Source organism: Scyliorhinus canicula, chromosome 21 (genome assembly GCF_902713615.1).
Source record: "Scyliorhinus canicula chromosome 21, sScyCan1.1, whole genome shotgun sequence".
NCBI classification, from domain to species: domain Eukaryota; kingdom Metazoa; phylum Chordata; class Chondrichthyes; order Carcharhiniformes; family Scyliorhinidae; genus Scyliorhinus; species Scyliorhinus canicula.
Window position 1 is genome coordinate 16,822,906 of NC_052166.1, and position 27,911 is coordinate 16,850,816.

Here is a 27,911-nt window from a genome sequence, read left to right on the forward strand (position 1 = left end):
GCCCTTTAGTGTCCGTGGATGTGCATGTTCGGTGGGGTTCCAGGGATAGCGCAGGGGAGTGGGCCTAGGTAGGGTGTTCTTTCAAAGGGTTGGTGCAGACTCGATGAGCCAAATAGTCTCCTTCAGCTCTGTAGGGATTCTATGGTTCTATCCCTATTCTTTGCTTCCTGTCCATTAACCAATCTTCTATCCATGTCACTATATTACCCCCAATTCCATGAGCTCTGATCTTCCCCATTAACCTTTTTGTGTGGCACCTTGTCAAATGCCTTTTGATGATCCAAGTATTCTGCATCTCCTAGTTCTCGTCTTCCCTACTTGTCACATCCTCAAATAACTCTTAACAAATTTGCCAAACATGATTTCCTTTCGATAAATCTATACTGGCATTGACTGATCTTACTATGATTTTTTAAGTCCATTGTTAAGATGTCTTTAACAATAAGTTCCAACATTTTCCCAATGACAGATATAAGGCCAATAGGCCTGTAGTCCTGTTTTCTCTTTCCCTACTTTCTTCAATCGCTGTGAGATATTTGACAACTTAAAAAACGGCTGGGACCATTCCAGAATCTAGATTATTACCTCTGCCACTGAAGGTGGATGTAAGTAATGTTTACATCCCTGTTTAGTCTGTTTATCTGTAAACAGTATATCTCAAAAACATATAACAGATTTCTTTGAAATTTGGTACACAGGTGGAGTACGATTCATGGAAGAACTGGTCAGTTTTTTTTGCAAAGTCGTAGATCTTTGGAATTGTTTTAAAAGGTCTGGTAAAATTGGAAAACAGAGCGAATTAACTTAGAATGTTGTGTTCCAGATTGTTTTAGAATAATACCGATTGTCTCAGCTTCTGTGGGGCAGATTGGTCAGCGCTGTCAAAATGTGAGCAGAGTTTTCAGAGCAGATTGTTGCGTGTAGATTGGGCCTAAAGCCATTGAGATAGAAGCGCTGAATAAAAATCTATTTCAGCTTTGTAGTTACAGCGTCAAGCAGGCAGGGAAAAGCCTTAACAAGGTAGAGCTGCAGAATTGCAATAACGTTGAGATAACATAATGTGACAAAGGTATGAGTTCCACTGAGTGCCCTCTTCACTTATTGATACATTTGATTGCAAGAATACTTGGTTAGCAGAGGGCTGCTTTATTTTTCAGAAGCTGTTCGTTATTTGAGTTAGGCTCTGTGAATAAATGTCACTTTTAACATTTACATTCAATACTAGCCAACAATTAGTGAAGAGGATATCCAACCTGCATCATTGGGTTTCAGCAAGAATGTTTTGTGTGGGTCGAGTCGAAGGAGCTGACAGAACTGGTCGACACTCTCATGTGAATTTCTGGGTTCAATCATGGCCACATCCCCTGCTGAGTACCTACAGGTCAACAGGAAAAAAATAACTGGAAGAGGATTCCAGGGCCAATGACGTAAATATATCCTAGCTTTGAAAACAAAATACACTGATGGGGTCTCAGGTGGAGGCCTCAGCTGGAGTATAATCTTGTTCTGGGCACCACACTTTAGAAAGGATGTCAAGAGCTTGGAGTGGGAGTGATAATGGTGCCATGGTTAAGGAATTTCAGTTATGTGGATAAAATGAGGAAGCCAGGGTTGTTCCCCTTGGAACAGTGAAGGTTAAGGCAAGATTTGATTGAGGTGTTCAAAATTACAAAGGGTTTTGGTACTTTCTGCCTATTTATTACGTTTCCAGTGTTGGTAACTGGAGGACACGGATTTATGATTATTGGCCAAAGAACTAAAGGTGAGAAATGGAGAAGTTTGTTCACATAGCGAGTAGTTCCAATCTAGAAGGCATTGCCTGAAAGAGCAGAGAAAGCATATTCAATAATAACTTCCAAAGTGAATTGGAGAAATACTTGAAGTGACAACAAGACGATGGGGTAAGAGACTGGCTATGGAACTGAAATAAAAACAGAATATGCTGCGCTCAGCAGGTCTGGCAGCATCCGTGGGGAGAAAAACAGATTATGTTTCAGGTCTGTGAATTTTCATCAGGACTAGGTAAAGTTAGAACGGTAACAGGCTTTAAGCAAGTGAAAGGATGGTGAAAAGGCTATGACTAGGCCAGAGGGTCAGTACTAAGGGAGCACTGCACTGTCAGAGGGTCAGTACTGAGGGAGCACTGCACTGTCAGAAAGTCAGTACTGAGGGAGAGCTGCACTGTCAGAGGGTCAGTATTGAGGGAGTGCCGCACTGTCAAAGGATCAGTACCGAGGAAGTGCTGCACTGTCGGAGGGTCAGTACTGAGGGAGTGCTGCACTGTCAGAAGGTCAGTAGTGAGGGAGTGCTGCACTGTCAGAGGGTCAGTACTGAGGGAGTGCTGCACTGTCAGAGGGTCAGTACTGAGGGAGCACTGCACTGTCAGAAGGTCAGTACTGAGGGAGAGCTGCACTGTCAGAGGGTCAGTACTGAGGAAGTGCCGCACTGTCAAAGGATCAGTACCGAGGAAGTGCTGCACTGTCGGAGGGTCAGTACTGAGGGAGTGCTGCACTGTCAGAGGGTCAGTACTGAGGGAGAGCTGCACTGTCAGAGGGTCAGTACTGAGGGATTGCTGAGGGAGTGCTGCACTGTCAGACGGTCAGTACTGAGGGAGCACTGCACTGTCAGAAGGTCAGTACTGAGGGAGAGCTGCACTGTCAAAGGGTCAGTATTGAGGGAGTGCCGCACTGTCAAAGGATCAGTACCGAGGAAGTGCTGCACTGTCGGAGGGTCAGTACTGAGGGAGTGCTGCACTGTCAGAAGGTCAGTAGTGAGGGAGTGCTGCACTGTCAGGTCAATATTGAGGGAGTGCTGCATTGTTAGAGTCAGTACTGAGGGAGTGCTGCATTGTCAGAGGGTCAATACTGAGGGATTGCTGAGGGAGTGCTGCACTGTCAGAGGGTCAGTACTGAGGGAGTGCTGCACTGTCAGAGGATCAGTACCGTGTCAGTGCTTCATTGTTGGGGGTCAGTACTGCAGGAGTGCTGAACTGTTGGAGGTTCAGTACTGAGGGAGTGCTGCACAGTCAGAGGATCAATATTGAGAGGACACTGCATTGTTGGGGGTCAGTACTGCAGAAGTGCTGAATTGTGTGGAGGTTCAGTACTGAGAGAGCGCTGCACAATCAGAGGATCAGAGGTGAGGGAGTGCTGCATTGTTGGACGGTGGTGGTGCAGGAATGATGAACTGTTGTGGGTCAGTACTGAGGGAGCGCTGTACTGCCGGAGGGTCAAGGCTGAAGGAATTTTGATTTGAAGGAGCGCTGTGCTCACGGATGGTCAATACCAAGGGAGCACCGTACTGTCAGCGAGTCAGTACAAAGAACAATACACCACAGGAACAGGCCCTTCGGCCCTCCAAGCCTGTACCAGTCATGTTACCAACCTTTGCCAAAACCCTCAGCACTTCCTTGTGCCGTATTCCTCTATACCCATCCTATCCATGTGTTTGTCAAGGTGCCTTTTGAACGCTGTTAATGTATCTGCTTCCACAACCTCCCTTGGCAACGCGTACTGAAGGCCTGCTCCTGAGGGTCAATATTGAGGGAGTACTGCACAGTCGGAGCATCAGTACTGTGGGAGCACTGCACTGGCAGAGGGCTAATACTGACTGGGTATTGCACTGTCTTAGGGACAGTACTGAGGGAGCGCCGCACTGTTGGAGGGTTAGTACTGAGGGAGCACTACATTGTTGGAGGGTCAGTACTGAAGAATTGCTGCACTGTCGGAGGGTCAATACTGTGGGAGGGCTGCACTATCAAAGGGTGAATACTAACACAGCATTGATGAAGGGTCAGTACTGATGGGGTGCTGCACTGTCAGGTGGTCAGTCCTGAGTGAAGCTGCACTGACAGACGGTCAGTACTGAGGGAGCATTGCGCTGACAGAGAGTCAGGACTAAGGGATTGCTGCACTGTGGGAATCATTACTGAGGGAATCATTACTGAGGGAGTGTTGAATTCAGCAAGGGTCAGTACTGAGGAAACACTGCGCTCACAGAGGGTCAGTAGTGAGGCAGTGCTACACTGTCAGAGCGTCAGTACTCAGGGAGCACTGCATTAACGGAGGGTCTGTGCTGAGGGAATGCTGCACTGATGCAGTGTCAGTACTGAGGGAGTGCTGCCCTCACGTAGGGTCAGTATTAAGGGAGCACTGCACCGACGGAGGGTCAGTGAGGAAGCACTGCACTGACAGGGGTCAGTACTGAACTGTCGGGGCGTCAGTACCAAGGGAGTGCCTCAGTGGAACTCTCCAGGTTTCTCAAGGAATCTTGAGCCTCTTTGCAAAAATAAAAATGAGTAGGCGTGGTTTGCACTGTCACTCTGGCGGGTGGGATCTCATAAAGATTGCATCTGGCTCCAAACAGATCAGGGCGCCATCCTGAAAGGGTTCCGTGACCTGTGCTGCAGCCAAATGGCCCCAGCCCATGTCACAGAGGCTCTCCCCCATCTAGCCTCCCCCCCCCCTCCTCCTCCAACATCAATCATCAGCACCCAGCCAGCCCCTTCAATCTCCGCTCTCCACCAGCATACCCACCATACATCAACACACCCTTCCCTGCATGGGGCTCCCACCAGGGTCTACCTCTGGCATTGCCTCCAGTACAGATTGGCACTGCCCAGTTGGGACTGCTGACTTGGCACTGACAACCTGGAAGTGTCAAACTGTGCAGGAGCAGTGCCCCGGGCATGTCCCTTTACACCCCCTCGGGGGCTAAACATATCTCTGGGCCCCTGGAGGGATCTCCTCGACTACCTTACACCTGGCCAAATGTGTTGTAAACCTCGTCGATGTATGAATGTTTAGTGAGGAAGGATAATTTGGTGGGGCGGGCCTCTAAGAGTATTAAAATGAATTCAAATTTACGAGATTCACGCCCACACTTGTGACGGTGGGGAAAATCAGGAATGGTGGGGAAAATCAGGAAAAACAATCTTTCCGGCAATGATCGCGTTTCCTGATTCTGGCACGCTGACAATCCCGCAGGGGCGAGTGCAGGCTCAGGGTTCCACCCATAGTGTCATGGCGGTCGGAAAGAATGGAATAAGTCCTTGATTAACATTAAGCTGGGGTATTAATATTAATCAGTAGCTGCTGGAAAGGATGCCATTGACATAACAGGTATCAGGCACTGGGATTCTCTGGGAAGCCAGGGAGGAGATTGCACAGCCGTTGTCCTTGATCTTTATGTCGTCTTTGTTGACAGGAATAGCGGAGTATAGCAAATGTTGTCCCCTTGTTCAAGAAGAGGAGTAGAGACAACCCTGGTAATTATAGACCTGTGAGCCTTACTTCGGTTGTGGGTAAAATGTTGGAAAAGGTTATGAGATAGGGTTTATAATCATCTCGAAAAGAACAAGTTGATTAGCGATACTCAACACGGTTTTGTGAAGGGTAGGTCATGCCTCACAAACCTTATTGAGTTTTTTCAGAAGGTGACCAAACAGGTGGATGAGGGTAAAGCAGTTGATGTGGTGTATATGGATTTCAGTAAGGCGTTTGATAAGGTTCCCCACGGTAGGCTATTGCAGAAAATACAGAAGTATGGGATTGAAGGTGATTTAGCAGTTTGGATCAGTAATTGGCTAGCTGAAAGACAGAGGGTGGTGGTTGATGGCAAATGTTCACCCTGGAGTTCAGTTACTAGTGGTGTACCACAAGGATCTGTTTTGGGGCCACTGCTGTTTGTCATTTTTATAAATGACCTGGAAGAGGGTGTAGAAGGATGGGTTAGTAAATTTGCAGATGACACAAAGGTCGGTGGAGTTGTGGATACCGCTGAAGGATGTTATAGGTTACAGAGGGACATAGATAAGCTGCAGAGCTGGGCTGAGAGGTGGCAGATGGAGTTTAATGCGGAAAAGTGTGAGGTGGTTCACTTTGGAAGGAGTAACAGGAATGCAGAGTACTGGGCTAATGGCAAGATTCTTGGTAGTGTAGATGAACAGAGAGATCTCGGCATCCAGGTACATAAATCCCTGAAAGCTGCCACCCAGGTTAATAGGGCTGTTAAGAAGGCATATGGTGTGCTAGCCTTTATCAGTAGGGGGATTGAGTTTCAGAGCCACAAGGTCATGCTGCAGCTGTACAAAACTCTGGTGCGGCCGCACCTGGAGTACTACGTGCAGTTCTGGTCACCACATTATAGGAAGGATGTGGAAGCTTTGGAAAGGATTCAGAGGAGATTTACTAGGATGTTGTCTGGTATGGAGGGAAGGTCTTACGAGGAAAGGCTCAGGGACTTGAGGTTGTTTTCGTTAGAGAGGAGAAGGCTGAGAGGTGACTTAATAGAGACATATACGATAGTCAGAGGGTTAGATAGGGTGGACAGTGAGAGTCTTTTTCCTCGGATGGTGATGACCAACACGAGGGGACATAGCTTTAAATTGAGGGGTGGTAGATATAGGACAGATGTCAGAGGCAGTTTCTTTACTCAGATAGTAGGGGTGTGGAACGCCCTGCCTGCAACAGTAGTAGACTCGCCAACTTTAAGGGCATTTAAGTGGTCACTGGATAGACATATGGAGGAAAATGGAATAGTGTAGGTCAGATAAGCTTCAGATGGTTTCACGGGTCGGCGCAACATCGAGGGCCGAAGGGCCCGTACTGAGCTGTAATGTTCTATGTTCTATGTATCTGATCAGTTTGCGAGGGGCTCTCGGCAGTGTTTTCAAGTTCAATTTGCTTGTCTGGATATAGATCAGACATTTCTTACTCAATGCCGGAGCCACTGATATCGAAAGTAATGAGCCGCACATCCTGAAAGTGAGTTTCATCTGTCACCCTTTCATTGAAAATCATCTGTGCTGGGAATGGGCAGAGCTGCGAGGGTGGACATTTAGTTTGTCTGTTTGTGTCACACGGTCCCACCGAGACACCGTTGGCTGCATCATCCTCAAATTGAAAGCTGTACTTGGATGGTAATCTACGCAAGGAATAAGACAAATCAGGTGATGCGCAAAGTACAGCATTACATGCACAAGAATGCAAATATCTATAACACATACAGGCTAAAGTAATTCCATTATAGAAATGAAATTGTAATGGAGTGTTATTATTATGCATCTTCTTATTTAAATCCATTGCTGATGGCATCAGCAAATGCTGTGACGTCATTAGTTATCGTTGTTGTTCCCGGTGTATATTTGTATTTAACTGCCCCTCATTCAAATTCTATTCTGTTACTATTATTTTAATGTTTAGCTACTGATCCTGTTTTTCAGTCCTTGCTGTATTTTAAACTTTGTCATTTCTATAAATTAAAGAAAATTAACTTTATTCATTAACTTTATTAACACGCATTTCGACTGCCTCTTTGTGGTCAAGTGACCACAGAAATCAATCCCATCTTCACTACCATCCCAGTCACACAGGCAATCCCACTGCCCTGCATGCCATCTGCCTTGCCGCTGTCCACCTGATGAAGTTCACCTGATGAACTCGGCTAAAAACTGTCATCTTAATTCTGTGCAGATTGATGCAATTGATACAATTAGCTCTGCTTTTGCTGAGCATTTAAATGCATTACATAGCAATAGAAACATTTTTTTTGAATCAGAAGTCTCTAAAAGAATTCGTAGAGGGGCTGGTTTAGCACAGAGCTAAATCGCTGGCTTTGAAAACAGACCAAGGCAGGTCAGCAGCCCGGTTCAATTCCCGTACCAGCCTCCCCGAACAGGTGCCGGAATGTGGCAACTAGGGGCTTTTCACAGTAACTTCGTTTGAAGCCTACTTGTGACAATAAGCGATTTTCATTTCATTTTCATGAAGAATAACAATTTGGGCTGTGTTCTGACCAGGCATGATGGTCAAGCATGGTTGCCGCTGAGTGGGTGGGTTTGAGCTAAATTCCCACTCCAGAGACTTCCATAATCCAGGCTGACACGGTGGCAAAGTGATTAACGCCAGGGATCCAAAGAACAAAGAGACAAAGAACAAACTCCTGTTCAACTCCGGCCTTGGGTGACTGTGGAGGTTGCATGTTCTCCCCATGTCTGCCTGGGTTTCCTCCCACAGTGCAAAGGTGTGCAGGTTAGGTGCTAACATTGCCCCTTGGTGTCCAGTGATGTGCAGGTTAGGTAGGGTTATGGGGTAGGGAGGGGCCTAGGTCGGGTGCTCTTTCAGTGGGTCGGTGCAGATTTGATGGGCTGAATGGCCTTCTGCGCTGCAAAGATTCTATGATTTCCAAGGGCAGGCTGCGTTATCTGCCATCCAGGGAAACGTAAAAGATTCAAAGGCACTATTTGGAAGAATAGTGCAGCATTCTGGCCCATATCTCTCCCTCAGTTATCATTAAAACAGATTTTCTGGTCATTTATTCAATTGCTGTTTCTGGGAGACTGATGTGTGCAGCTTGGCTCCTGCATTCCCCACGTTACTGTATTCTCAAATCACTTCACCAGCTGTAAAGTGCTTTGGAATAGAATTCCAAAAAAGTGTTGCGTAAAAGGAAAGTCTTGCTTTCCTCTCAAAACCAGACCAATAAACCAGGCCTTTGTGTACTGTTCTGAATCTCCAGCTCCATTCACACTCGCTTCCCTTTCTATATCTACCGACAAGGTGCTTTGAGACTTTGTTTTTGTAAAAGCTTCTACATAAATGCAAGATATTATTGCTTTGGGGCAGTCATGGACCCGGGTTCAATCCCGGCCCTGGGTTACTGTCCGTGCGGTAGAACATAGAACAGTACAGCACAGAACAGGCCCTTCGGCCCTCAATGTTGTGCCGAGCCACGATCACCCTACTCAAACCCACGTATCCACCCTATACCCGTAACCTAACAACCCCCCCCCTTAACCTTACTTTTATTAGGAAACTACGGGCAATTTAGCATGGCCAATCCACCTAACCCGCACATCTTTGGACTGTGGGAGGAAACCGGAGCACCCGGAGGAAACCCACGCACACACGGGGAGGACGTGCAGACTCCACACAGACAGTGACCCAGCTGGGAATCGAACCTGGGACCCTGGAGCTGTGAAGCATTTATGCTAACCATCATGCTACCCTGCTGCCCCTGTGTTTGCACATTCTCCATGTCTGCGTGGGTCTCACCCCCATAAAGCTGCACACAGTAGGTGAATTGGCCACGCTAAATTTCCCCTTCATTGGAAAAAAAAAATTGGGAACTCTAAATTTATAAAAACATATAATATTGCTGTGTTCTGCCACTCCCCCACCACACACACAGCATAGAATTACAGATAAACAGACCATTCAGCCCCACCCCTTCTACCTCATGTTCTTATCCAGCTTCCCCTTAATTGTTTCTGTTATTTGTTTCAGCCACTCCTTGTGATAATGCGTTCCAAGCTCTAACTTTTTTCTGGGTGAGCCCTTGGGGCTCTCAGTGGCCCGCTTCCAAGTCCCGTGCATAATGCAAGATACTGAGACAGAATAGACCCTCAGACTGAATATTTTTATAAAAATATATCCTCATGCCTAGTTCTTAATTCAAAACTGAACCTTGGCTGAACAAAGCCCATTAAGAGGCTGACCCTCTGTCTCTGTGTGTCTGTCTGTGACTCCATAACAAAAGAAGCCAGTGAGCAGTTTCAGAAAACTCACAGCTCGTTATCTCTGAGGAGGTACTATCGATGATCTGGGGACTCCACGGTCCTAACTTCAAAGGAAGCTACATTTAAGGTCTTTTGTATTTGATTCCCCAGGCTCACCAGCAGAAACAGAAAGATAACTAAGACGACAACCTCTCAAACATTCCTTTTAACCTACAATGGCAGTGACATTTAGCAGTCCTGGAGATGCAGATATGTTCCACACAATGCATAAACATCCTTTGCGAAGTTCTTGTGGAGAGATACAACTACATGACCCAAGTCTCTGGCTTCTTAAACAAGTTCATATCGCCTTGCTGAGCTGCACAGGACAGCTTGCTGCTTTAGCAGCTGACCAACAGGCCATACAGAATAGCTCTGGCCAGGATGGACAACGGGTCCCATCTATTCTTGCCTCTGCTGAAAGTTGTGCACAAACTGATTCATCTCTGCCTGTCTAGTGAAGTCAACAACACTAGAAAGGCAAATTTTCCATCACCACTTTTCAGCCTGTTGATCTTTGTGAAGGATTTCCATGCCGGACTTTAATTCTGGACCTCATATGAACCAACATTTATTTCCTCTGTGGTCTCTGTAATGTAAAACCCTCTTTTCTCTTTCCCTCTCTTTACTGTATGAGTATGGATGGGGATGTTATGGAGCCTCCGTTTTGCAGTTTTTGAATGTCTGCAATAAACTAACCTCCTGAACTCATCCTACCTCGAGTTTGCTCGGAGTTTATTAGTTGAATTAGATCACATAAAAATTGAGGGGTTGGTAAATATGCCACCACTTGTGAAAGGGAAAATAAATCCAAACACCTTTCTGTTTACAGGCAAGTGGTAAGAGGAACAATTCCCGTACCAGCCTCCCCAAACAGGCGCCGGAATGTGGCAACGAGGAGCTTTTCACAGTAACTTCATTGAAGCCTACTTGTGACAATAAGCGATTTTCATTTTCATTTCAGTGCTGCTTGAAGGGACCCCTGTTAGGCAATCATAATTAAATGAAAAGCAAGGAAATCTACTAATTGGGAATGTATTCTGGTAACTGGGAATGTATTCCGGTAATTGGGAATGGATTCCGGTAATTGGGCATGTATCCTGATAACTGAGAATGTATCATAGATTATCATAGAATTTACAGTGCAGAAGGAGGCCATTTAGCCCATCGAGTCTGCACCAGTTCTTGGAAAGAGCACCCTACCCGAGGTCAACACCTTCACCCTATCCCCATAACCCAGTAACCCAACACTAAGGGCAATTTATCATGGCCAGTCCACCTAACCTGCACATCTTTGGACTGTGGGAGGAAACCGGAGCACCCAGAGGAAACCCACGTACACACGGGGAGGATGTGCAGACTCCGCACAGACAGTGACCCAAGCCGGAATCGAACCTGGGACCCTGGAGCTGTGAAGCAATTGTGCTATCCACAATGCTACCGTGCTGCCCTTAATTCTGATAATTGGGAATATATTCTGGTAATTGGGAATGTATTCTGGTAGTTGGGAATGTATTCTGATAACTGGGAATGTATTCTGGTAGTTGTATGCTTAAAGAGAACCTATTTAAAATGGAAACTATAGTAGAGGCCAGCTGGTTGGGTTGGTGTAACTTGCGTTTTGATGTACTGGCCTTTGATTGTTCTTTGATGTTCCCGTACCAGCCTCCCCGAACAGGTGCCGGAATGTGGCGACTAGGGGCTTTTCACAGTAACTTCATTGAAACCTACTTGTGACAATAAGTGATTATTATGTCGTGGTAAGCTTAGCCACACTGTATACAGATGTTGGTAAGAATGTCAAAAGTTTAAGTAAAAATGTTAAAAGTTCATAGGAGAATTTCTAGGGAAAAAAGGAGGCTTATGGCAAATACAAGGGGTTCAAAACAGTGGATGCCCGCGAGGAGTATAGAAAGTGTGGGGTACTTAAATGAATTAAGAGCGCAAAGAGCAGCATGAAAACACACTGGCAGGCAAAATAAAGGAAATCCCAAGGTGTTTTATAATATATTAAGGGCAAGAGGTAACTAGGAAAAGATTGGGGCCCATTAGGGACCAAAGTGGCAATCTGTGTGTGGAGCCGAAAGACATGGGTGAGGTATTAAATGAATATTAAGAATTACTTCTGGCAAGTTAGTTCAGATAAAGGAAGATCAAAAGGGAAACCAGGATTTCAGGGGCAAACTAGCAGTTTTTGAGAATTCTGCCCATAGCAGGAAGCTGTATCAACTCCCAACAACCTGTGCTTTTAGGAAAGCATGTTTGGGAAACCAGCTGTTCTATCCTAAATTGGAAGTAACCTTGAAAGAGGTGCGTGGTGTGGTAACTATTGCTGGATTTTGTCTATAATTTTAAAACCTATGGGATGTTGTTTGAGGAGTTTAGCTCTCAAGTTAGGCAAACAGAGGGATTTAGAACTGGGTAAATTTAAAGATACTGTGTAGAGCCATTAATGTAGTTAAGTGTACTTATAGTTTGTTTTCCTGCATGTTTTATTGTTTAATAAACATTTATTTAGTTTAAAATCATCAGAAAATTGTCTGGCCTTCACTGGTCTTCACATCTTTCTTTGTGTAATACCAAATTGCAAAATACAAATTGCAAGCAGGCATTCAAGCTTCCCTTCTGGGACCTGTAATACCCTAGTATTTAACATCGGCTGTGATTTTAACACCCCCCCCCCCTTTTATCCATAACACTACAGCGACGCAAAATCACAGTATTGCAGGTGTGGGTAACAGAATCCTCCAAATGGCCCTTCGCCCACTGCAGTGTCATCATAGTCTTCTGCACCACCACCAATACCTGCTGCACAATATTAGATACTCTCTTCCTTTTAAAACCAAGGTGTACACAATCTGGATTCCCAGATTTGAGCAATGCACGCTTACCATCTGATCAAGCAACGTGCCCCCGACTTCACCATTTCCAAACTCTGCATCAAAGGATTTGCACAGCCTTGTCCTTGTGCAGAATGAGAAGTCGCGAGTATAGAGGCCCACATCCCTGCTATGACAGACTATCCTCTCCTATGACACATAGTAAAGCCCAATTGTGAGCAGGCAGTCCATAATGAGACAATGACTGGAGCAAGCAATTACGTTGCAAATGAGATCTTTGTGCATTGAGATGTAATGGAAAATGGGATTCTAAATTATGGAGATGCAAACAGAGCTATCTGAGTAAGATGCAGGTCGGGGAATACAGAGACAGTGGCTGGGGGAATTCACAATTGAGGTAAGAGAAGATCTGATTTTCCATGTGACTTTTCCTTATTTCACCCTTTAATTTGTTCCTAATGGTCCAACATTCGAACAAAAATCTCCTTGGTTTTGCATTGATGAAACACAAGACCAAGGCTCCTATGTCCCTCCTCGCATTGTTTTACTCACATGATATCATCACCAAGCACACTTAGCCCTGGTGGCAGGGGGTAGATATTCAAGGCTTGCTCCCAGAACTGCTTTAACCAGGGATCAATTACAGCATCAGGTCTGGACAGGAGAAAGAAGTTAAATTAAGATCAATATATCACTCTGGGGATAGCTCTGTAAACCAGAGGTGTCAAATTCAACTGATCCAAAGGGTCAAATTTCTTTGATGAAAGTAGCTACCAACATTGTTTTACAAACGAGATATCCTTAATGATAATGAGGCCCAGATATTCCAGTTTTATGAAGTTTAATAAGCCGAGTATGTGAATTACAACAGCAAATAAACATACCAAAATATTTAATCAAACACAGAATACATGACCAATTTAACGTATTAACCAATACGTAGCTAGCCTGTGTACTTGCCATATATATCAACGTGACGTGTTTCATAGTGTTTTTAATGTTATATTCTCTGGTACCTGATACTGTTTGCAAACATATTAAGCATAAAGGCTTTCCACTTGCTTCAGCAAAATAAAACTTTCCATTGTCTAAAAATGCAAGGCATTGTTTATCTATTTTTCTCTTCGTAGACATGGTTAAGTACATTTTAATAAACTTTAAATATATTCAAGAGGCGGCTAAACACAGCACTTGGGGAGAATGGGATCAAAGGCTATGGGGAGAAAGCAGGATTAGGCTGTTGAGTTGGATGATCAGCCATGATCGTGATGAATGGCGGAGCAGGCTCGAAGGGCCAAAAGGCCTCCTGCTCCTATCTGCTATGTATCTATGTATTACAAATACAAGTAAACCATCTACATATGTACAAATGCTCTTACTGATTAGAAGCATGCCCAAGACAGTTCTGTTTAAAAACTGCATGTGCGCCTGTGCCTACAAAGTTAGTTAAATTGCATAGTAGCAAACCATCATTAATATTTTTACCTGTAAAATTTATCTTCATTTTATAAATGTTTGGCAGGCCACAAGGTGACCTTACACAGGCCCAATGTGGCCTCTAAGCAGTAGTCTATACACCCCTTCTGCAAACTGTTCTGGTGTGAGGGTTTCATCAGAAAACAGAACAAATTATATTAAATGGACAGGTTTAATTAAATAGGACAATGATAGGAGGTAAGGCCCATGTGTCTACTGATGAACACAACTCAGATGGGGCTCAGCAGTTCATGTGAGGAAGAATGGAGCAAGCTGCAGGCAGGAATCTAATCAACGATGCAGAATACTGGTTAAGATAGCAGGTTATAAGGGCAGCATGGTGGCGCAGTGGGTTAGCACTGCGGCCTCACGGAGCTGAGGTCCCAGGTTCGAATCCCGGCCCTGGGTCACTGTACGTGTGGAGTTTGCACATTCTCCCCGTGTTTGCGTGGGTTTCGCCCCCACAACCCAAAGATGTGCAGGGTAGGTGGATTGGCCACTCTAAATTGCCCCTTAATTGGAAAAATGATTGGGTACACTAAATTTATTTAAAAAAAGAAGATAGCAGGTTATAGGCTGGCATTCAACTGAACAGTTTGTGTAACATGACGAGCAAGGACAGTAAAGGTCATGTCTATGAGGAGCTGTCATTAAATAATGGCCTTGGTTTATTTATAAGCCACATAGTGCTTTGGTGAGGTTCTGTGTTTAGTCTATCCTGAGTTTGTATGACCAAAGGAGTAGGGCAGTAAAACATGTGCAAAGCAATACCAATGTCCCCATACCAAGCTTTAGCTTTGTAGAGAATTACTATCATTCTGATATTACACTTCAAGGCTTCCCATTCTGTTGCTCGTGCATCGCGACTTTAGTTTCATTATCACTGTGTATTTGCAGCTCATGTTCCCACATGACACAAAGTGCCTCTCCCAGCACCCAGTATGAAAGGTGAGGGAGTGAGTGACCATGGAGAGAGGAATGCCACATGAAGACATTAAGTGTTGGTCCATTAATACCATTAATGGACCATTAATAATCATTTCTAGGCTTCAATGTCAGAAACTTTACAAAGTGCATTTAATTAAACTCATAAAAGTAGCCACGCCGTAGCCTTCAAAGTACATGGGATAGGAATCGGGGATGAGTTTAGGAGGAACTTCTTCACCCAAAGGATTGTGAATCTATGGAATTCCTTGCCCAGTGAAGCAGTTGAGGCTCCTTCATTACATGTTTTTAAGGTAAAGATAGATAGTTTTTTGAAGAATAAAGGGATTAAGGGTTATGGTGTTCGGGCCGGAAAGTGGAGCTGAGTCCACAAAAGATCAGCCATGATCTAATTGAATGGCGGAGCAGGCTCGAGGGGCCAGATGGCCTACTCCTGCTCCTAGTTCTTATGTTCTTATGAGGGAGAAATGGCTGAGTGATGAGGCAGATTTGAGAACACGCTGGGCCTTCACCCTCATGGTGCAATATTTTCAACATGTGGTGGCCAACCTGCTCTGTTAACCAAAAGCATGCTTGAAAGATACAGAGAGCACTCTTACCCCAGGTCGTGCTGGTCATCGCCCAATCCCACAGGCAGCAGTCCATTGGCTCCCAGCTGAATCAAGCGCTTACCCAGCTTCTTGGCAACAAAGTTAAACCTTCAATTTACCATAAAAAAATAATTTAAAACAGAAAAGCAGGCCCTGTGGAAAGCAAGGCACTTAAAGTTATTCAAATTCAAACAAAGTTGGTCACTTGTGGTGTCGTAGTTCCATTATGAATAAGTCTGCAAGGAAATCATTTTTTAAAATTCATTTATGAGATGTGGGCATCACTGGCTAGCCCAGCATTTATTGCCCATCTCTAATTGCCATTGAGAAGGCGGTGAGTTGCCTTTTGAACCGCAGCAGCCCATGTGGTGTAGGTACACGCACAGTACTGTTAGGGAGAGAAGTGCAAGATTTTGACCCAGCGACAGTGATATATTTCCAAGTAAGAGTAGTGAGTGACTTGGAGGGGTACCTCCAGGTGGTGGGGTTCGCATGTATCTACTGCCCTTTTCTTTCTAGATGGTAGTGATCATTGGTTTTGGAAGATGCTGCGTAAGGAGCCTTGGAGAGTTCCTGCAGCAGTTCTTGCAGATGGCACACACTGCTGCCACTGTGCATTGGTGGTGGAGGGAATGCCAATCAAGTGGGCTGCTTTGTCTTGGATGGTGTCATGCTTCTTGAGTGTTGGAGCTGCACTTATCGGCAAGTGGAGATGATTCCATCACACTCCTGACTTGTGCTTTGTAGATGGTGGACACATTTTGGGGAGTCAGGGAGTTACTCACCGCAGGATTCCTAGCCTTACTCTTGTAGCCACAGTATTTATGTGGCTAGTCCAGTTCAGTTTCTGATCAATGGTAACCCCCAACAATGGTAATGCCATTGAATGTCAAAATATCCTAGAACTGTATATGAGGGGTCTTTAATTACCCAAATATGAATTGGGATAATGATGGAGTAAAGGGAAGGGCAAGGGAGGAATCCCTAAAAAAATGTTCAGGAGAATTTATTTCACCAGAATGTTCTCCATCCAACTTAAAAAGAGGCTCTGGTGCTTGGTAAGAAAGTGGCTTCAATGAACCTAGTGTCTGTGGGGGAATATTTGAGCAAAAGTGGGAACTATATAATTAGGTTTAAATTAGCAATGGAGAAGAGTAAAGAAAAATCTAATGCAGAACGGGGAAGAGGGCGAACTTCAATGAGATGAGAGGCTGACTAAATTGGAACCAAAGACTGACAGAAAATAACTCTATTGCAACAAAGGGTGATCTTCAAAGAAGAGATTTTTCAGCTACAGTCAAGGTGATGGAGGAGATAGAGACAACAATGAAATTTTAAAAATAAATCAATGTAAAATATAATTAAATAAAATGAAATTTTAAAACGTGGGTACGTGATGCACGTCAGGTGAATTCTTCAAGTGAGAGGCAGACCGAATACAATAACGTGTGGGGATATGAAGAGAAAAGTCAGCCAAAGAGAGAATATAAGAATAGAATTGGAGTTAGCATAAAAGGAAATTCAAAACTGACCTACCACCATGTAAATAATAATGTGAAAGGAGGTAGCTGGAGCCCATCAGGGACAAAGAAACTGTTTAGAGGCACAGGACTAGTATCGGTATTTACTGAGGAAGAGGATGCTGCCAAAATATTGATAGAAGTGGAGTTGGTAAAATATGAGTTGAAAATCGAGAGGATAGATGTCCTGGAAGGGTTGGCTCTGCTTAGAGTGATAAGTTGCCTGGTCCAGATGGTTTGCATCCCACATGGTTAGGGAAATGGGGATAGAGATAGTGAAAGTGGTTTGCCATAATCTTCCCTGGATTAGTTTTTTCACTTCAGCAACAGGAACGTGAGAGAGAGAGAGAGAGAGAGAGAAAGAAAGCATCACGCAGGAACCAATCACTGAACATTGTCAGACAATACACTGTCCCTGGCCAAACCACTGGTTGCCAGTCAACTAATCGAAGGGACGCCCTCCACGACCTGGTTCCTAAGAGCCACTCGGTGCTGAGGAGTCTGGTTTCTCTTTTCCAAAATACAAAACCTGGGAACACAAGTGTCCTGGCAAGCTGACTGCTTCATTTTGAGTCTTCTGCTTAAAGGCACATCCTGATTTTGGGGCCATGGACCAAAATTATTAAAAAAAAGAAAAGAAATGGGAACGAAAGAAATAAACAGGAAGGACTCTTACAATGGGGACTGAGTGCACTGCTCGCCAGAGAGCCACTATGGTCATCCTTTAAATTAGTTGTTAAGCTAAGAACTTGCCTGTCTGTGGAGATGGAGATGAAAAGCTGGACTGACAGCGGGAGGAAGAAAAAAAATTAGTCAATATTTATCTTGGTCCAGACCCATTTCACCTGTCTCCAAAAAGGGCAGACTTACTGCTAAGGGACTGCTCTCCAGCTAGTGGTCAGTGCCCAGTATCCTGCATCGGCCTTAACAGTGGGCACTGACAGGTTAATTGGCTGCAGTAGGTAGCCCATTCACCCCTAATATCCACCCATGCATTTCCTGGAGTGGTCACTGGCTGGCGAGCAATCATGACAGATTTGAATCTTCTCTATCCAACAGGCTTAATAACTGCGTAACTATCCCAGCGAATAGCAGAACGGTAGCATAGTGGTTAGCACAGTTGCTTCACAGCTCCAGGGTCCCAGGTTTGATTCCCAGCTTGGGTCACTGTCACGTTCTCCCCGTACGTGTGTGAGTTTCCTCCGGGTGCTCCGGTTTTCTCCCACAGTCCTAAAATGTATAGATTAGGTGGATTGGCCATGCTAAATTGCCCTCAGTGTCCAAGAAGGTTAAGTGGTGTTACGGGGATAGGGTGGACATGTGGGCTTGGGTAGGGTGCTCTTTCCAAGGGCCGGTGCAGACCCGATGGGCCGAATGGCCTCCTTCTGCACTGTAAGTTCTGTGATTCTATGAATGCATCACAGACAGGAAATCAAACCAAGATATTCATGTGTATTTCAGATACTCATTGTGTAAGCCCACAGAACTATCTCAAACAGCATGATTCTTTAAAACTCCTTGTCCGTGGTTTGGGGGAAACAGGACACCTGTGACTGACAGACTGTGCCCAGACATTGATGTGTTTCCTCTCATGGCCTCCTGTGGCTGACGGCCATTGACCAATCATTCACCAGAGATTTTAAGCTTCACAATCATTTAAAAATGATCATTGGTGGCTAAGCGCACTCTCCACAAACTCACCATTCAACTTACTTAGGGTAGGAGGAATCTCCAAGACCCAGGACAGCACAATCCATCAGCGAGAGGGAGGTTGCAGGAAGGTCGCGTCGAAAGATAAACCGCCAGAACTTCTACAAGGCAAAGAAAGAGATCATCTCGATCAAACTCAGCCACTGTCAGTGGGGATGGGGAGTGGGGAGAGGGACAGCGAAAAATTGTGGACCGAGTGGGGAGGGGGAAAACAGTGATGGGGTGTGACAATACACGTGGGAGATATCATTACTTTCTTTGAACATGATGATTCAGGTTTGATTGTCCAGACTCAATCGCTAAAACTATTGCTGAGGAACCCAGCAAGGCTTGGGACGCAGTTCCTGATGAATTTAAATACCAAGTATCATTCAAGATTTTTCGATCTGTTTGCCACCTGGCAATTGATTAAAGTGACTGATGGGCTAGCTGCTGGCAGGCGGAAAAACTCATAGGACTATTGCCCAGGCATGAGGACGTGGGCAGTTTGCAGATTATGGCAGGGGCTGCAGAGCAAGACCACAACTGACAGTGGAAACAGAAAGACTCTCCCTTTATAAAACACTGGTTCACCCTCAACTGGAGTATTCCATCCAGTTCAGGGCAGAACACTTTAGGAAGGGCGGGTAGGTATTAGAGAGGGTGCAGTAAGATTTACGAGAATGGTTTCAGGAATGAGGAACTGCAGCTTTGAGGTTAGATTGGAGAATTTGACACTGTTCTCCTTGAAGAGATGGTTGAGAGGAGTTTTGATTGAGATAATCAAAATCATGAGGGGGCTGGACAGAGTGGATAGGGGGCAACTATTCCCATTGGTGGAAGGAGCGAGGATCAGAGCGCATAGATTTACAGTAATTGGCAAAAGAAGCAATGGGGACAGGAGCAGAAACTTCATTTAGCAGCAAGTGGTTCGAATCTGGAATGCACAGCCTAAGACTGTGGCTTTTAAAAGATAATTGGATTATTAACTGAAAAGGAAGAATGCGCCAAGGTGTGGAGAAAATGTGTGGGAGTGGCATGAGGTGAATTGTTCCCACAAAGGGTCAGCATTCCTGTTACACATGGACCACAAGCAGTGCTATAAAAACACTTACCTTCTAGCGCTGGTGACGTCTGCCTCCCTTTCACTCTGAGTTTCTGAAGCCCTGAGAAACGTGACCAGCATTGTTGGGGCCTGATGGAAATATATTTTGAAAAGTCCAGGCTGTCCAAGATGGGATAGTCACAGACCTTGCCACCCACTGTCATCAAAATGGTGGCAGCTACATGTATGTACGGTCAAGGCCCCTTTTTTGACAGTTTAAACCCCCTTTCCCCCCACTCCCATCCCCAAACTATTCCAGTCTGTCATATGGTGGATAATATCAGTGTCTCTCTTACTAACGCCACTGGTTTTCACATTATAATTCCCTCACACTGACACGAGTGAGGGATAGCCTAGTTTCAGTCTCTACATAACATATGGACAGGAGTCATATTCAGCTCTGATTGCACCAGGATTGCACGCTGTATAAGGACAAGGAAATTGTACTCTTTATGATATTATACATAGAATCATAGAATTTACAGTGCAGAAGGAGGCCATTCGGCCCATTGAGTTTGCACCGGCCCTTGGAAAGAGCACCCAGCTCAAGCCCGCGCCTCCACCCTATTCCCATAACCCAGTAACCCCACTTCACCTTTTTGGACACTAAGGGCAATTTATCATGGCCAATCCACCTAACCTGCACATCTTTGGGTTGTGGGGGTGAAACCCACACAGACATGGGGAGAATGTGCAAACTCCTCACGGATGGTGACCAGGGGCCAGGATTCGAACCCGGGTCCTCAGCGCCGCAGTCGCAGTCCTAACCACTGCGCCACATGCCGCCCTCATTCAAGCGAATTATAACCCTGTAAATGCCGTATTCTACTTTAATTTAGTCCAAAAGATTCTTTAGGTCCTTTTTTTTTCTTCTTTACTCTTTCATGCGATGCGAGTATCGCTGACAAAAATCGGCATTTGTTGCCCATCCCTAACTGCTCTGAACGAAGTGCCAGTTAAGAGTCACCACATTTCTGTGGGTCTGGAACCACATGTCAGCAGATTTCCTTCCCCAAAGGAAGTTAATTAGTGAACCAGATGGGTTTTTATGTCAATGAAATGAAATGAAAATTGCTTATTGTCACAAGTAGGCTTCAAATGAAGTTACTGTGAAAAGCCCCTAGTCGCCACATTCCGGCGCCTGTTCGGGGAGGCTGGTACGGGAATTGAACCGTGCTGCTGGCCTGCCTTGGTCTGCTTAAAAGCCAGCGATTTAGCCCAGTGTGCTAAACCAGCCCCATTGACGATGGTTTCATGGTCACCATCAGACTTTTAATTCCAGGTTTTTATTGAATTCAAATTTCACCATCTGCCGTGGCAGGATTCGAACCCAGGTCCCCAAAGTATGAAAATGAAATGAAAAATGAAATGAAAAATGAAAATCGCTTATTGTCACGAGTAGACTTCAATGAAGTTACTGTGAAAAGCCCCTAGTCGCCACATTCCGGCGCCTGTCCGGGGAGGCTGGTACGGGAATCGAACCGTGCTGCTGGCCTGCTTGGTCTGCTTTAAAAGCCAGCGATTTAGCCTTGTGAGCTAAACCAGCCCCTATTACCCTGTATTACCCTGTCTCTGGATTACTAGTCTATTGGTAATGCCATTACGCCGCCACGTCCCCCTATTCCACCAGTTGGTGAGAGGTGGTTTCAGCTGGTGGCACTGTACCTTCATGTTGTCTGGAGGTTCGCCTTGGCCAGTGGTAGAGCACACAAACACCACCAGGGGCTCCTGGATCAGGTCAGCCTGAACAGGAGGAAAGAGGACAGTTAGAACTTCAGAGGAACCGGCCACAGCTGGAGTACAGATGGTGACTGCAGGCAAGCAAGGTAGGACTGCAGGCACTACTCTCCCATGTCAGTCAAAGCTCCGGTGGGTAAATACCATTCAGCTGCACTTCAAGAGTATCGGCAGAAACTGCAACCACAACAATCTATATTTCTGTAGCACTTTTAACACTGTAAAATAACCAAAGGCATGTCACAAGAATGTTATCAAACAAAACTGGTCATAAAGGCACACAAGGAGATCTTAGGAAACTTGACCAAAAACTTGGTCAAAAGTAGATTTTTAAAAGCGTTTTAGAGTAGGAGTGAGAATTAGAGGTGGAGAGGTTTTGGGAGGGAATTTAGAGCTCAGGGTTTAGACAACTGAAGGTGAGGCCGTGAATGGTAGAGCATCAGGATGCTCCAGAGGCCAAAACAAGAAGAATGCAGAGATCTGAGTGTTATGGAACTGGGGAGAGCTACAGAGAGATTTGAAAATAAGGTTGAGAATTTAAAAACTGAGGTGTTGTCAAACTGGGAGGCAGCAGAGAGCAGCGAGCACAGGGGTGAATGGGCAAACGAGACTTGGGACTTGGATACAAACAGCAGGGTTTGCGCGATCCAGAGATTACTATCTTTGGCGTCCATTATCTTATTGCTATTTGTGAGCGGTTGCTATGTGTAAATTTGTGAGAGGTTGCAGCGTTTCCTACATTATAACACGGACTCCAGTCCAGGACTGCATTGGCTGTAAAATGCTTTGGGATGCCAGAGGCCGTGAATTGTTTTCATCTTCAGGATGCCCCAAAGCACAACCAATTTTATCATTCTAGTACGACACTCTTTCCCTGCACGTCTGTCTCTGATATATCGTAATACCACAGAACAGGAGAGAGAGAGTGAAAGGTTGGCCCAATCGAGCGCCATCACCACCATCAATACTCACTATAGCGTAACTGTCCAATGGCACCACTCTGCATTTGAAGTGCCGCCGTACTCCTTCCCTCCCGATGCGTTCGGCCACATCCTGAGCGGTGCCGCTCTGACTCCCAAACAACACCAGCAGCTTCCGTTCAACCATCTACAAAGAAATAGTGAAGCACAGTGAGAGGGGCTGGGATAGGGTAAAATGGAGCCTGCATATCCCTGAGCTGTCATCGGATGTACTTGTTTTAGGGTGGCAGCGTGGAGGTGCAGTGGTTAGCACTGCTGCCTCATGGCGCCGAGGTCCCAGGTTCGATCCTGGCTCTGGGTCACTGTCCATGTGGAGTTTGCTCATTCTCCCAGTGTTTGCGCAGGTTTCACCCCCACAACCCAAAGATGTGCATGTGTTAGGTGGATTGGCCACGCTAAATTGCCCATTAATTGGAAAAAATTAATTGGGTACTCGAAATTATTTTTTTAAAAGATGTACTTGTTTTATCCCGCATTTAGCAGTCCTAACGTGTTCCTAAAAAAAAAGCATGCAAAACAAAAATCACTTTCATATAAGAAAATATGTAATAAATGGGGGTTATAATCCCGACCTGTCATTTTTACACTAAAAAGTTACCAGCTGTGTTGATACTAACAGGCCCAAAAAAACCTTTACTACCTTTTATTAAGTTACAAACTCTTAACAACTTAAAAAACTCTTAATAACTTATAAACTCTTTCTATTTACCTCATTTGCATCACCCCTCCCCACCCCAACTCTCCCACTTCCCAAACCTCCTGCTCACCGCTTGCCTCCCTGATTCTCCTGCTCGCCTTTCCTGCCCTAACACTCCAGCTCCCCATTTCCCACCCTGACTCTCCTGCTTTCCTCCCCAATTCTCTCACTTACCCCTTCCCTTGCCACGCTCCTGGTCTCCAACCCTCCCTTTTGCGGCCTCCCCCTCCAATCCTCCTGCTCACCACTTGCCTCCCTGACGTTCCTGTTCGCCTCTTCTGCTCGCCGATCCTCCTGCTTACCACTCATCTCCCCAATTTTTCTGTTTGCCATTTCCTGCCCAAACTCCCGCTATCCGCTTGCCGTCCCAACCCTCCCACTTGCCACCTCCACCCTCCGACCCTCCTGCTCATTCCTTTCTTCTCCCACTTCCCCTCGTTTGCCATCTCCCTCTCCCAAACCCTTTCAGTGAGCGAGTGAGTGAGAGGGGCTGCAAGTGGGGGGGAATGGGGCAGTTGGTGGGAATTGGCAAGCGGGAGAGTCAAGGGAGGAAAGCGATGAGTGCAAGAGGTGGCAAGCGGGAGGGTTGGCAAATGCCAGGGTTGGTAAAGTTAAAGCTAAGACACAATGGCCGGGATTCTCCCTCCTGGGGACTAAGTCCCCACGCCGGCGGGAAAACCGGCGACAACCACTCCGGCGTCAACAGTGCATAATTCTCCGCATTTATGGGGGGCCAGGTGGACGGTGGAGGTGTTGGTGCCGCTCCAGCTGGCGCCGAAGGGACGGCGTGATCTCACGCATGCGCGGAACGGCCGGCGTGGTTCCGTGCATGCGCAGACCGGCCGGCCTCTTCGCCGCGCCAGCCATGGCGGAGCCCTACTGGGGCCGGTGCGGAATGAAGGAGTGCCACCATGGAACAAGCCCGCCCGCAGATCAGTGGGCCCCGATCGCGGGCCAGGCCACCATGCCCCACCCCCCCCCTCCCCAAGGGTCGGATCCCCCCCGCTGACTTACCTGCCAGGTCCTGCCGGTATGTGAGTTGAGTGATTCGCGCCGGTGGGACTGGCCAAAAATGGACGGCCGCTCGGCCCATCGGGGCCCGAAGCATCGCCCAGGGTGCTGCTGCCAATGGCGCCCGACCGGCGGGATTCACGCTCAATACTACTCCAAATCACCAGAGCCACAGCTCTCATTTATAGGTGCACAAATAAAGTAAAGTAAAAGTAAGTAAAGTCACCATAGTCCCAGATGACCATAGGTTGCTTTCCCCTTTGAGGGGGAGAGCTGGCTGGTGGTGTTTTAACCCGAGGTTCACCACACCTCAGGTGAGGGGCAAGGGTCATGAATAACCTCAGCCGGTTCAGGAATTGAACCCGCGCTGCTGGCCGCGCTCTACCTCACAAACCAGCTGTCCAGTCACCTGAGCTAAACCAACCCCCGGCGAAGTGCACAAATACCCATTACCTGTTTAACAAAGCAACTGTTATTAAACCCGAACAATGTAATTCATAAGGCATTGACGCAGGGAAGGAGCGAGCAGGAGGGAAGGCGCAAGCTGGAGGAAGGGGCGAGCAGGAGGGCCGCAGCGAGCGAGTATGCAAAGTGGCAGTTTGTTTATGAAAAAGACTGGGCATGCTCAATAACCGGGTTCAAACAGCAATTGAAGGAACGCCATTGAGTGAATGTTCCTCGTGCACAAACTGTGCTAAAACAAAGAATGCATTTTAAATGGCAGATACCTGTACATCACAGTGAAAATATCTAGAGCAGTGAAACAACCCCAAAAGCGTCAGCACTGAACCCTGAACGGATTACAAACATCAACAACAGTAAGATATTGTATTCTCTATATTTTATTAAACACTCATTTTAAAATCATTTTTATTTTATATTATCCAAGGGTGTCTGTTGATACATAAGAATGGCTGTGACATCAGGCAGATAGATGGCCTAAAGAACAATTAGCACTGATTAGTACAAAATACCCAAATCATAATGTAACACTATTAATAGGGCACAGATTTAGTCACAGCTACAGAGTGAAGAGTGTTGTTCAATTACCTTTCACAAATTAGCAGAGTCAACTTCAGAATCTATCCGAAAAGAGGCCGCATCTCAGGAAACACTAACAGAGTAAATAAAAAGTTATTGGTTAAGAAATTAGTATTTGTAATACTTATAGGAAAGACACGCAGCCACATAGGGAAATATTTCCAAATTTGTTGATGACAAAATTAGGGAGTGTGAGCTGTGAGGAGGATGCAAATAGGCTTTAAGGAGATTTAGACAGACTAAGCAAGTGGGCAAGAACATGGCAGATGGAATATAATATGAAAAAATGTGAAGTTACCCACTTCGGTAGAAAAAATAGAAAGGTAGAATATTTCTTAAATGCTGAGAGATTGGGGAGGGATGTCCAAATGTTACCCGAGTGTCCTTGTCCGTAAGTCACTGAAAGTTGGAGTGCAGGTACAGCAAGCAATTAGGAAGGCAAATGGTATGTTAGCCTTTAGTGCAAGAGGATTTCAATACAGAAGTAAAGATGTCTTGCTGCAATTGCATAGAGCCTTGGTGAAAAGGCATCTGGAGTCCTGTGTGAAGTTTTATTCTGCCCTTGACATCAAGGCAGCACTTGATTGAGTATGGCATCAAGGAGCCCAAGCAAAACTGGAGTCAATGGGAATCGGGAGGGAAACATTCTGCTGGTTGGAGTCATAGCTGGCACAAAGGAAGATGGTTGTTGTTGTGGTGGTTGGAGGTCAACAATCTAGAACATCCCCGGGGAAATACTCAGGGAGTCCGATAATAATAGCTTCATTGAGAATTTGGAGGCAGTTTCACCAACACTTCGGCAGGGTCAAGGGAAATGCCGATTGAGCAGTTGAGTTTGAAGATTGAAACTCTTGAGCAGTTAAGTTTGAACTGAGGGGAAGGGTGGAGGGGTTCTGCAATTCATGGGCATTATTCATCATGCACTTTCAAGAATTTGATAACATCGAACATTAGTGGGGGGGGGGGTTGGGAGGGGCACTGTATGTGTTAATGGCGATTATGGGTGATTCCTGATTTCTTTTTGTTATTTGTTTATGTTAACATGCGGGCTAATGTTTGGGGGTTTGGTGGGAGGATGGGATTGTTGTTGATATGGGGATTAACACTGTATTCGTTACTGTTTATTGTTTATTTTGGGTAGGTGTAAATTTGGGAGAAAATGTGAAAAAAGAGAATAAAACATTTTTTTTTTAATTGCAGCCGGGGGTTTCTGGGTACTGTCCTAGCCCCAACCATCTTTAGCTGTTTCATCCATGACTTTCCTTCAAATCATAATGTCAGAAGCGGGGATGTTCGCTAATAACTGCACAATGTTCAGCACCATTCGGGAGTCCTCAAGCACTGAAGCAGTCCATGTCCAAATAAAATAAGACCTGAACAACATCCAGGCTTGGGCTGATAAGTGCCAGTAACATTCATATCAGACAAGTGCCAGGCAATAACCATTGCCAATGAGAGAGAATCAAACCATCGCCCCTTGGCATTCAATGGCATTACTATCTCCACTATCAACATCCCAGGGGTTACCATTAACCAGAAACTGAACTAGCCATAAAAACAGCATGGCTACAAGAACAGGTCAAGGCTGGAATCCTGCAGCAAGGAACCACCTCCTGATTCCCAAATGCCTATTCACCACCCACAGAGCACATGGCAGGAATGTGATGGAAAACCCACACTTGCCTGGAGTGCAGCTTCAAAATCTCTCAAGACGCCCGACACCACTTAGGACAAAGCTGTCCACTTGATTGGTACCCCATCCAGAAACATTCACTTCCTCCACCACCAACACTCAGGAGCAGCAGCTACAAGGTTCTTTCAACAATATCTTCCAAACCTGCTACCATCTACAAGGACAAAGGCAGTAGACAGATGGGGACACCACTACCGGGACATTCCCCTCCAAGACACATACCATCCTGAATTGAAAATACATCACTGTTCCTTCACTGTCGCTGGTTCATAATCCTGGAACCCCCTCCCTAACAGCACTGTGGGTGAACCTACGCCACATGGACTACAGCGGTTCAAGAAGGCAACTCACCACCATCTGCTCAAGGGCAACTAGAGATGGGCAATAGGTGTTGGCCTGGTCAGGGAAGCCCATGAATGAATAAAAAACCCTAGGCTTGGGAGTGGAGGGCACGATTTTAAAGATTGTAGTCAATACATAACTTGGAATTATTGTGAAATGTGAAGAAGATAGCAACAGACTCCAAGAGGATGTCAACAGGTTGGTGAAATGGACAGACAATACCAGATTAAATTTAATGCAGAAAAGTGCTACATTTTGGGAGAAAGAGTGAGGAGGCAACATAATCTAGGGTTCAAATCGAAAGCGGGTACAGGAACAGAGGGACTTGAGGGTATCTGTGCAGATAATTGAAGGTGGTAAGGGAGGTTGAGAAAGTAGTTATGATAACATGACATTTATAATACACTAAATTTAGGATTTAAATGAATTAAGGCGAACATTCTAGGATTTGACATTAACAACACTTTAATAGACGAGCTTAAGATTTTGCCTGCTGAGAGGGGTAATTAAACGGTTAAATTGATCAGTTGCTGGAAATTACAGCTGTGAGACTCAAGGCTGTTCGTACTGAGGGAATTGGCTTACTGATGAGAGTTAACTTGCCTGGAGTGTTCACAGCACCTCCTCGTATTAAAGCTACACTCAAAGCTTAAAAAAACTGACCCTCAACCTGAATGCTTCCCTATAGT

At 45.6% G+C, this 27,911-nt stretch overlaps 1 protein-coding gene across 5 annotated transcripts in view; it reads right to left on the minus strand.

The window, feature by feature from the left end:
- ndor1 (NADPH dependent diflavin oxidoreductase 1) overlaps nt 1-27,911 on the minus strand; it is a 67,875-nt gene that overhangs the window by 35,046 nt on the left and 4,918 nt on the right. For 2 of the 5 annotated variants that reach the window (XM_038781614.1, XM_038781615.1), the window contains exons 2-9: nt 25,197-25,260; nt 22,431-22,565; nt 21,387-21,464; nt 18,641-18,738; nt 15,417-15,515; nt 12,949-13,050; nt 6,715-6,924; nt 1,254-1,375 (exon numbers count right to left, since the gene is read on the minus strand). In XM_038781614.1, coding sequence (XP_038637542.1) covers nt 1,254-1,375; nt 6,715-6,924; nt 12,949-13,050; nt 15,417-15,515; nt 18,641-18,738; nt 21,387-21,464; nt 22,431-22,565 — 844 coding nt within the window. In that variant the 5' untranslated portion in view covers nt 25,197-25,260. Of the gene's footprint in view, nt 1-1,253; nt 1,376-6,714; nt 6,925-12,948; nt 13,051-15,416; nt 15,516-18,640; nt 18,739-21,386; nt 21,465-22,430; nt 22,566-23,309; nt 23,376-25,196; nt 25,261-27,911 lie in introns of those variants that run through there. The other 3 variants (XM_038781616.1, XM_038781618.1, XM_038781617.1) reach the window with 3 other exon arrangements.